The sequence below is a fragment of the Tachysurus vachellii genome, chromosome 8, assembly GCF_030014155.1.
Source record: "Tachysurus vachellii isolate PV-2020 chromosome 8, HZAU_Pvac_v1, whole genome shotgun sequence".
NCBI classification, from domain to species: domain Eukaryota; kingdom Metazoa; phylum Chordata; class Actinopteri; order Siluriformes; family Bagridae; genus Tachysurus; species Tachysurus vachellii.
Genome location: NC_083467.1, coordinates 28,366,502 through 28,379,001, shown reverse-complemented (window position 1 = coordinate 28,379,001; position 12,500 = coordinate 28,366,502). Strand labels below are relative to the sequence as shown.

The window sequence follows — 12,500 nt, the reverse complement described above, 5'->3', positions numbered from 1 at the left end:
ATGTGTAACATGTTAAATTGGGTAGATAATTAGATCAATTAAGAACAAACTAAGCAAATCTGGTGATTTAATCACTTCAGAGAAGACTGTCACTGAAGCTTCAGGGCTCATGAGCTCAGAGTTAATATACACTAGTTCAGCTTGGCTCTCATCTTAAAGTTGGGATTACCATCTGTCATTACACTGCACTGCAGTCTGTCTGATGTTCTCATTCAAACCCCAGAGCTGATGAATTCTCACTTCTGATTGGCCAGATAGAGGCTATAACCTGAGCTCTGACGGTGCAGCAGCTGCAAATCACAGGTTTTTATCAATTCCCTTTGTTCTCATACAGACTTGCACTCCATGTGAACACACACACACAAATGTGTGTTATCATTGAAATGGTGATAGATGTTTGTAGAAGGTAGAAGGTTTGTAGATGTTTTTTATTATAGAGAAAAAAGAGAGGCTTGTGATTTAAAACACCTTACAGGTAAGACCAGGAGATTGTATTGTGAGTTACACAACATCAAATATAAAAATAAATAACAAGTCGTTCTTTAATAGAATCAGTCTAAATCAGTATTCCCTCTATTTCCTTTTTTACCTCCCTCAAAGTAAACGCTTTGTGAACATTTTCACTTTTAAACCGTCAAAACTATTTTACATTAAAGTCAGTCTGCCCCAAGTGAGGCACGGTGTCTTAGTGGTTAGCATGTTCACCTCACACCTCCAGGGTTGGGGGTTCGATTCCCACCTCCGCCTTGTGTGTGTGGAGTTTGCATGTTCTCCCCGTGCCTCGGGGGTTTCCTCCGGGTACTCCGGTTTCCTCCCCCGGTCCAAAGACATGCATGGTAGGTTGATTGGCATCTCTGGAAAATTGTCCGTAGTGTGTGATTGCGTGAGTGAATGAGAGTGTGTGTGTGTGTGTGTGTGCCCTGTGATGGGTTGGCACTCCGTCCAGGGTGTATCCTGCCTTGATGCCCGATGACGCCTGAGATAGGCACAGGCTCCCCGTGACCCGAGGTAGTTCGGATAAGCGGTAGAAGATGAGTGAGTGAGTGAGTGAGTGAGTGCCCCAGGTGACATAACACACATCTTTTGAATCCAGTCGTTTTTCAGCTTTTTACGCGGTGTGTTATGAGATAAGAACATTAAGACTCAATAGAATATAAAGATGAGACACATTTAAAAATGTATTATTTAAATACACCAGATGAATTTAGTCGAGTGCTCAAAAATGTGAAATGTACCTGTAAATGGAAAAAAAAGTGACCTACAGTTGCCCTTTAGGTCAAAATAAATCAGTATAAATACTTATAAAGTGAATGTTCTTTCAAAACCTTTGGTGAATATAAATGTGTAGAATCTGGTAACTCAGTGGCCAAGACTTTGGACTACTGATCAGAAGTTTGAATCTCAGGTCCACCGAGCTGCCATCGCTGGACCGTTGAGCAAGGCCCTTAACCCTCAATCACTCAGCTGTATAAGTGAAATAATTGTCACTCTGGATAAGTGTGTCTGCATAATGCAGTAAATATTAACGTATTAATGTGTCAATATTCTGTAGTACTTTATCCACCACAGGGAACCTACACTCTATTACAGGGGACTAGGGGAACAAGGCAGGGAACAAAGCCATTGGAGGGCAGAGTCATGTTCACTTTAGATTAGAGATTAGAGCCTTCATCAGGACCAGGGAACAAACTCCATGTATGCAGGGTGGGATTTGAACCCAGGGCATTAGTGTACAGGGCATTGTCATTCTGGAATAGGTTTTCAGTTTAGGGAAGTAGTAGAGTTTGGTTTATTAATGTTACACATACATACATATCATAAGGTGTCGGACTAACGATCGGAAGGTTGCAAGCTTGAACCCCAGGTCCACCAAGCTGCCACTCCTAGGCCCGATCACTTAGCTGTATAAGATGAGATATAATGTAAGTCGCTCTGGATAAGAGCATCTGTCAAATGTCATTAATGTATTAAAGATACAGCATACAGAGACATTATAACAAATCTGCTTCCAGGTTTGTGGTAAGAGTTTGAAGAGGAACTTTGGTGGTGTGATGGTCAGGAGTCCAAATTTCCTATTTAAGTTTAGTTTATTGATGTTATGCCCCTGCCACTAGGTGGTGTCATGTTTTCAGGTTGCCTGTCCTTCCATCCATCCATGTGTCATAATATCTTAAGTGCAAGTGATTGAATGTTTAACATGGAGGTTAAGGACACAAGTATAAAATAGTTTTTCTTCCATAGCTTCCTTCCTGTTTAAAGTCTATTTTAAGTGTATTTGAGATGTACAGATTACTAACAGAACTAAGAAGGACAATAGTTGTCACCCGCTGGCATCGAGTTATTAATGTTATTATTATCTTGTGTTATTATCCATTCAGCTAGTATCATAAAGTCTGGAAACTTTCTGAGTACTGGGTGTATAGATGTTTGTTAGCCACACTGACCCCCGTGGCCCCCACACAGAACCAACGAGCCGTTCGTTCTGACACAGCAGAGCCCTTTAGCATGGCTGTCATACAGCATATTTTATTATTTAATATTTGTTTTTGGTATTTTGGGATTCATGTCTGCTCTGAGGGCTGAGATGTGGAATGTGTAGTCAGGGTCATTGTCAGGTTGTTACAGCAGCATTATTTTCTAATGGAATCCGGAGTACAAATGAGAGTGTAAAATTCTCGTCGGAAATGAGCTGCCGCTGTGCCTGGCTACGGCGCTGCCTGCCTAATGGCCGAGCCGGAGGGCCAAGGATCTGTCACGCTCATTACACGGCCATGGTTAAGCCCCTGATACGGACATGCCGAGAAACAGAAATGTGTCTCGATCTTCTTCTCTATCTGCCTGCACTGGATGACCCCCCTCTTTTTCTCCCACCCACCCCTCACTCTTTGTCTCTTTTCATTTCTTTCCCAGCATTCATTTAGACCAGACTTCCTGTCCACTGCTCACCAGCTTAAGGAGGAGGGATTTAAAGTGAGTGAACAATCTTTTTTTTTTTTTAATCCATTGCAGGATCATTGTTCTTTAGCTATTTGGGATTTAGGAGGATTAGTAAAGTTTTACTTTGTATGTGTATGTGGTGTGTATCTACTGTAGGTGATCAACATGAATTGATACAAGACAATATATTGTGATCTTGTAAGCTCAATTTGACTGCCCTCCTCCAAAAAAATCCCTTTTTTTATTTATTCATTCATCTTCGGTAAGTGCTTTATCCTACAGACGGAATCGAATGTTAATTCATTCACACTCCTCACACCTAGAGGTAATGTAGCGTAACCAGAACCATCCGGACTGGAATGTTTCCAGACAGTGGAAGGAAACCAGAGAAGCTGAACACAAGGTGAACTTTACTGTACGTAATACACAGTAAGCTCAGTTAAAGGTCCAACTAGGGACCCTGAAGCTGTATACAGTGTGAAGTATGGTGGACAAGTTGTGCTGGCCCGACATGTGGTGGATAGGAAGAAGCGGGATAAAGAACCTCGAACACACTGCTTATGATGTCCTTCCAAGTCTCAAGAATCTTCATCTAGTGGCTAAAGGAAGTCCAAAAGTTCACTTGCTGTAGGAAAATCAGCTTTCTGGTTCACGCTGAAGACATTACAGACATTACATGGTGTTAACGTCACTGATGAGACTTCTAGAAGAAGCAGCCCATAAATGCTGAACAGTTAAAATTGGACCCAAGAACTTCCAGGCCTCAAACACCAGTGAAAATGGCTGGCTCAAAGTGGACACCAACATCCGGCAACGACAGTGTTTCCACTGATTATAGTCAGCACATTACTGAGGCCATTACTGTTCATCTGATCTACAGCAGCAGCAGCACTATCATGCTGAAGCTGACAGTTCTGTTAGAAGAACAAATGCATGGTGGAAGCCGTTAATAGAACTCTGCAGAAATAAAAGTCACTTTTTAATAATTGTCTTCCAAAAGGAAGGAAAGCAAAGCACCATGGAGGATTTCCATCCATCTATTCCACTAATCTGGCCATTTGTCCATCCATCCATTCATCTTTCCATTTACTGTACCACTTATTCTACACGTGGGAACTCGGGGAAGAAGGCAGGGACGCCTTGGACAGGGTGACAACCCATCACACACACTCACACACCTTTTCACACTCTGCAAACAATTTAGAGATGCCAGTCACCCTACAACATATGTCTTTGGACTGTGGAAGGAAACTGGGGTACTAAAAAAAAAGACCCCGAAGCATGGGAAAAAAATACAACCTCCACACACAGGGTTATTACTCCTACTGATGTCATGGCAATTCAAAAGTAAAATCCTCCTGTTAAAACAAGGTGATAAACAAAGCCCAGGAGCCAGAATCCTTGGATAATTCCTACACTATATACTTTGTTGCCTACTTGTCCTTGTATTAAATAGCATATGAATAATTGACGAAAACACCACATTATCAAATTCACATTTATTGGAGTAGCATTATTCATTTTAACTAAGTTTATTCGTTCGTAGATTTATGCCACAGACGCTACATCCGCTTGGCTAAATGCCAACGACGTGCCAACAACGCCAGTGTCATGGCCCAGTGAGGATGGTAAAGACCACAGCTTACCGACTATCAGCAGGTCAGGACTACACTAAAGTCTCACTATTCATATTACAAATGGAATTGTATGGAACATGTCCAGTATGATAAACATACAACGCAATATGATTTTGTGATCCACCAGACAATCTGCTTACATCTTCACATTTATTACAAAGGGAAACAGTGACTTTATGTGTATGGAGGAACTGCTCAAATATTTCTGAGGATGAGGCAGATGAAAATAACCTGAAAAAAAAAGTAACCTGAACAATTGTTTTCTAGAGGAATCTGGACAAGGAGAAAACGCTGAGTTCGGTTTGTAATAAAGAGTACAAACAATTTTCAAGGTTTTTATTTAACTCGTGCTCAAAAACAAGTTTTCTTATTTCTAACAACGTAAAACTACGGCTTTTGTTAATTGTTAGCGCTTTTTAAAGTATGCTTCCTGGCAGTAAGAGGCATATCGCAACTGAAGTGCGTCATTTATACTGAGAGCTGATTAAGAACTGGGGTTACGTTACAAGCACACAGGCGTTTATTGTAAGAAAATAGCAGACACCTGTGAGTCACAACTAAATATTTACTGTAGCTTTGGAACAGTACTATATCACAAATTTGAGACTATGGATGTGACTAAATATCCTACCCACAAATAAAGTAGACAAAATCAGTATGCCAAAGAAGTAGTATGTCCAAATTCTACTGCTATCTGTATCCCACAATACATAATTCAGCAACCAGTGAAGTCAGCATGTCAGTTCTTATGTGTAATGACTATAGGGAGTAAATTTGTGGTTAAACTGTACTTGTTTAACAATGTATGAGCTAATTCTTAAATTGTGGAAGGTTTAAACAAGACAAAACAGTCATAGTTTTGGAAGAATAAATAAATAAAGAATAGTTAGAACGTTATTATGATGTAGTTTGTCCTGTGATTATGACATCTGACAACATGTACAGTAGTATGTTTGGATTGTATTCATAGTGCACACATATACTCCTCAGTACTGTTATATCAGTGCGCATTGTATCGGCCAAGCAGTAGGGACTGAATCATATGTAGTAGGTACTGAATCATATGTAGTAGGTACTGAAACATATGTATTAGGTACTGAATCATATGTAGTAGGTACTGAATCATATGTAGTAGGTACTGAATCATATGTATTAGGTACTGAAACATATGTAGTAGGTACTGAATCATATGTATTAGGTACTGAATCATATGTATTAGGTACTGAAACATATGTAGTAGGTACTGAATCATATGTAGTAGGTACTGAATCATATGTAGTAGGTACTGAATCATATGTAGTAGGTACTGAATCATATGTATTAGGTACTGAATCATATGTAGTAGGTACTGAATCATATGTAGTAGGTACTGAATCATATGTAGTAGGTACTGAATCATATGTAGTAGGTACTGAATCATATGTAGTAGGTACTGAATCATATGTAGTAGGTACTGAAACATATGTAGTAGGTACTGAATCATATGTAGTAGGTACTGAATCATATGTAGTAGGTACTGAAACATATGTAGTAGGTACTGAATCATATGTAGTAGGTACTGAATCATATGTAGTAGGTACTGAATCATATGTAGTAGGTACTGAAACATATGTAGTAGGTACCGAATCATATGTAGTAGGTACTGAATCGTATGTAGTAGGTACTGAATCATATGTAGTAGGTACCGAATCATATGTAGTAGGTACCGAAACAAATGTAGTAGGTACTGAATCATATGTAGTAGGTACCGAATCATATGTAGTAGGTACTGAATCATATGTAGTAGGTACCGAATCATATGTAGTAGGTACCGAATCATATGTAGAAGGTACTGAAACAAATGTAGTAGGTACTGAATCATATGTAGTAGGTACTGAAACAAATGTAGTAGGTACTGAATCATATGTAGTAGGTACCGAATCATATGTAGTAGGTACTGAAACAAATGCAGCAGGTACTGAATTGAATGCAGTAGGTATTGAACTGAATACAGTATTTACTGAATCAAATACACCAGATACTGAATCACATACAAACCATCATCATCAGCTTCAGTATTAGTGATACATAAAGGTCATCGTTTGTTTTACGTTTTATCTTTTGGCGAGTGTTTAGATTTACCAGCTGACATTTGCATTGCTAACCCACAGCATGCGTGTAATGTTGGGGCATGGACTCATTTACTGAGCTTCACCACACCACATCACACCACACGGATTATATTTACCCTACGTATCATAGCGCACGCTCTTATTAGCATTTTGATCTCAGCACGTTGCGTCGGACGGCAGTTTATTTTGCATCAGCTTCACTATTTTGCGAATTAGGCTTTTGAGTTTTGGAGATAAGAAAACAGCAATTTGTGTGAAAGAGATGCTGTTTTCAGATGTACTCTGAACCTCTACAGCTCCTTACTGTACGTGTTTGTCATTTTTGAACATTTCTCCCTGTGTAGTCTGATCAGCGATGGTCATATAGACCTGGTGGTGAATCTTCCCAATAACAACACCAAGCTCATCAAAGAGAACTTCCTTATCCGCAGAATGGCTGTGGACTACGGTGTCCCCCTCATCACTAACTTCCAGGTTGGTTTGTGTATTTTCATAGCACATTTTCTTTAGAAAACAAGCTTTTTTTTACTTTTAATCATATTAATTACTCAGTTATTGTTTCAGACCTCGATCCCATGAATTAAACTGTTCATTGGGGCATGTTGGTATATTATTAGTGTTATAGTGTCAGACTGGAAACACAGCAAAAAAGCTTTTATTTGGCTTATACTGTATGATCTGCTCAGCCATGATCTATCTGTCTTGTTGTGTGTAAGTCTTGTATATTTAATGTAGTGTTATATACTTCATTTACATTACTTGATTCGTCATTTCATGAGAGGACACAGTATGTTTTAGTAAACGATGAAACCATGCTTCCATTTAGCACATCAGACAGTGCATGGGAACTAATTGCATGTAGGAAGTAAAGCTGTATTTGTCCTTTTACCGCATCAAACATAATTTACATAGAATTGAGAAACTGCAATATATTTATTATATTACAACACGATTATCCAAATCTCAAACTTCCTGTTCAGTATACTGGATATGCTCACTACATAGCGTATGACATGCTCACTACATAGCGTATTACATGCTCACTACATAGCGTATGACATGCTCACTACATAGCGTATTACATGCTCACTACATAGCGTATTACATGCTCACTACATAGCGTATTACATGCTCACTACATAGCGTATGACATGCTCACTACATAGCGTATTACATGCTCACTACATCGTGTATTACATGCTCACTACATAGCGTATTACATGCTCACTACATAGCGTATTACATGCTCACTACATAGCGTATTACATGCTCACTACATAGCGTATTACATGCTCACTACATCGTGTATTACATGCTCACTACATAGCGTATTACATGCTCACTACATCGTGTATTACATGCTCACTACATAGCGTATGACATGCTCACTACATAGCGTATGACATGCTCACTACATAGCGTATGACATGCTCACTACATAGCGTATGACATGCTCACTACATAGCGTATTACATGCTCACTACATCGTGTATGACATGCTCACTACATAGCGTATGACATGCTCACTACATAGTGTATTATGTGCTCACTACATAGTGTATTACATGCTCACTACAGTGTATTATGTGTTCACTACATAGTGTATTACATGCTCACTACATAGCGTATTATGTGTTCACTACATAGTGTATTACATGCTCACTACATAGCGTATTATGTGTTCACTACATAGTGTATTACATGCTCACTACATAGCGTATTATGTGTTCACTACATAGCGTATTATGTGTTCACTACATCGTGTATTACATGCTCACTACATAGCGTATGACATGCTCACTACATAGTGTATTATGTGCTCACTACATAGTGTATTACGTGTTCACTACATAGTGTATTATGTGTTCACTACATAGTGTATTACATGCTCACTACATAGCGTATTATGTGTTCACTACATAGTGTATTACATGCTCACTACATAGCGTATTATGTGTTCACTACATAGTGTATTACGTGCTCACTACATAGCGTATTATGTGTTCACTACATAGTGTATTACGTGCTCACTACATAGTGTATTATGTGCTCACTACATAGTGTATTACGTGCTCACTACATCGGGTATTACATGCTCACTACATAGCGTATTACGTGCTCACTACATAGTGTATTACGTGTTCACTACATAGTGTATTATGTGTTCACTACATAGTGTATTACGTGCTGACTACATAGCGTATGACATGCTCACTACATAGCGTATGACATGCTCACTACATAGCGTATTATGTGTTCACTACATAGTGTATTACGTGCTCACTACATAGCGTATGACATGCTCACTACATAGCGTATGACGTGCTCACTACATAGTGTATTATGTGTTCACTACATAGTGTATTACATGCTCACTACATAGTGTATTACGTGCTCACTACATAGTGTATTATGTGTTCACTACATAGTGTATTATGTGTTCACTACATAGCGTATTATGTGCTCACTACATAGTGTATTACATGCTCACTACATAGTGTATTTCGTGCTCACTACATAGCGTATTACGCGCTCACTACATAGTGTATTACGCGCTCACTACATCGTGTATTACGTGTTCACTACATAGTGTATTACGTGTTCACTACATAGTGTATTACGTGTTCACTACATAGTGTATTACATGCTCACTACATAGCGTATTACATGCTCACTACATAGTGTATTACATGCTCACTACATAGTGTATTACGTGCTCACTACATAGTGTATTACGTGCTCACTACATAGTGTATTATGTGCTCACTACATAGTGTATTATGTGCTCACTACATAGTGTATTACGTGTTCACTACATAGTGTATTACGTGTTCACTACATAGCGTATTACATGCTCACTACATAGCGTATTACATGCTCACTACATAGTGTATTACATGCTCACTACATAGTGTATTACGTGCTCACTACATAGTGTATTACGTGCTCACTACATAGTGTATTATGTGCTCACTACATAGTGTATTACATGCTCACTACATAGTGTATTAAGTGCTCACTACATAGTGTATTACATGCTCACTACATAGTGTATTACATGCTCACTACATAGTGTATTATGTGCTCACTCCATAGTGTATTATGTGTTCACTACATAGTGTATTATGTGCTCACTACATAGTGTATTACATGCTCACTACATAGTGTATTACATGCTCACTCCATAGTGTATTATGTGCTCACTACATAGTGTATTACGTGTTCACTACATAGTGTATTACGTGTTCACTACATAGTGTATTACGTGTTCACTACATAGTGTATTACATGCTCACTACATAGCGTATTACATGCTCACTACATAGTGTATTACATGCTCACTACATAGTGTATTACGTGCTCACTACATAGTGTATTACGTGCTCACTACATAGTGTATTATGTGCTCACTACATAGTGTATTACATGCTCACTACATAGTGTATTATGTGCTCACTACATAGTGTATTATGTGCTCACTACATAGCGTATTACATGCTCACTACATAGCGTATTACATGCTCACTACATAGTGTATTACATGCTCACTACATAGTGTATTACGTGCTCACTACATAGTGTATTACATGCTCACTACATAGTGTATTACATGCTCACTACATAGTGTATTATGTGCTCACTCCATAGTGTATTATGTGTTCACTACATAGTGTATTATGTGCTCACTACATAGTGTATTACGTGCTCACTACATAGTGTATTACATGCTCACTACATAGTGTATTACATGCTCACTACATAGTGTATTATGTGTTCACTACATAGTGTATTACATGCTCACTACATAGTGTATTATGTGCTCACTACATAGTGTATTATGTGCTCACTACATAGTGTATTACATGCTCACTACATAGTGTATTATGTGTTCACTACATAGTGTATTATGTGTTCACTACATAGTGTATTATGTGTTCACTACATAGTGTATTACATGCTCACTACATAGTGTATTATGTGTTCACTACATAGTGTATTATGTGTTCACTACATAGTGTATTATGTGTTCACTACATAGTGTATTATGTGTTCACTACATAGTGTATTACGTGTTCACTACATAGTGTATTATGTGTTCACTACATAGTGTATTATGTGTTCACTCCATAGTGTATTACATGCTCACTACATAGTGTATTATGTGCTCACTACATAGTGTATTATGTGCTCACTACATAGTGTATTATGTGCTCACTACATAGTGTATTATGTGCTCACTCCATAGTGTATTATGTGCTCACTACATAGTGTATTATGTGCTCACTACATAGTGTATTACATGCTCACTACATAGTGTATTATGTGCTCACTACATAGTGTATTACATGCTCACTACATAGTGTATTACGTGTTCACTACATAGTGTATTACGTGTTCACTACATAGTGTATTACGTGTTCACTACATAGTTTATTACATGCTCACTACATAGCGTATTACATGCTCACTACATAGTGTATTACATGCTCACTACATAGTGTATTACGTGCTCACTACATAGTGTATTACGTGCTCACTACATAGTGTATTACGTGCTCACTACATAGTGTATTACGTGTTCACTACATAGTGTATTATGTGCTCACTCCATAGTGTATTTTGTGCTCACTCCATAGTGTATTACATGCTCACTCCATAGTGTATTACATGCTCACTCCATAGTGTATTATGTGCTCACTACATAGTGTATTATGTGCTCACTACATAGTGTATTATGTGCTCACTACATAGTGTATTACATGCTCACTACATAGTGTATTACGTGCTCACTCCATAGTGTATTTTGTGCTCACTCCATAGTGTATTACATGCTCACTACATAGTGTATGACATGCTCACTCCATAGTGTATTTTGTGCTCACTCCATAGTGTATTACATGCTCACTCCATAGTGTATTACATGCTCACTCCATAGTGTATTACATGCTCACTCCATAGTGTATTATGTGCTCACTACATAGTGTATTATGTGCTCACTACATAGTGTATTATGTGCTCACTACATAGTGTATTACGTGCTCACTACATAGTGTATTACGTGCTCACTCCATAGTGTATTTTGTGCTCACTCCATAGTGTATTACATGCTCACTACATAGTGTATGACATGCTCACTCCATAGTGTATTTTGTGCTCACTCCATAGTGTATTACATGCTCACTCCATAGTGTATTACATGCTCACTCCATAGTGTATTATGTGCTCACTACATAGTGTATTATGTGCTCACTACATAGTGTATGACGTGCTCACTACATAGTGTATTACGTGCTCACTACATAGTGTATTATGTGTTCACTACATAGTGTATTATGTGCTCACTCCATAGTGTATTTTGTGCTCACTCCATAGTGTATTACATGCTCACTCCATAGTGTATTACATGCTCACTCCATAGTGTATTACATGCTCACTACATAGTGTATTACATGCTCACTACATAGTGTATTATGTGCTCACTACATAGTGTATTACATGCTCACTACATAGTGTATTACGTGCTCACTCCATAGTGTATTACATGCTCACTACATAGTGTATTACGTGTTCACTACATAGTGTATTACATGCTCACTACATAGTGTATTACATGCTCACTACATAGCGTATTACATGCTCACTACATAGTGTATTATGTGCTCACTACATAGTGTATTACATGCTCACTACATAGTGTATTACGTGCTCACTCCATAGTGTATTTTGTGCTCACTCCATAGTGTATTACATGCTCACTACATAGTGTATTACGTGCTCACTACATAGTGTATTACATGCTCACTACATAGTGTAT

At 38.4% G+C, this 12,500-nt stretch overlaps 2 protein-coding genes across 2 annotated transcripts in view; one reads left to right on the top strand and one right to left on the bottom strand.

Moving 5' to 3' along the window:
* cps1 (carbamoyl-phosphate synthase 1, mitochondrial) overlaps positions 1-12,500 on the top strand; it is a 102,192-nt gene that overhangs the window by 88,538 nt on the left and 1,154 nt on the right. The window contains exons 35-37 of the mRNA XM_060877118.1: positions 2,911-2,970; positions 4,484-4,596; positions 7,030-7,159. Of these exons, the coding sequence (XP_060733101.1) occupies positions 2,911-2,970; positions 4,484-4,596; positions 7,030-7,159 (303 nt within the window). The remainder of the gene's footprint in view (positions 1-2,910; positions 2,971-4,483; positions 4,597-7,029; positions 7,160-12,500) is intronic.
* On the bottom strand, positions 5,575-6,705 carry LOC132850520 (dynein heavy chain). Its single transcript, XM_060877161.1, is given in 2 exon segments — positions 5,575-6,623; positions 6,696-6,705. Coding segments are annotated over 2 exon segments (1,059 nt in total).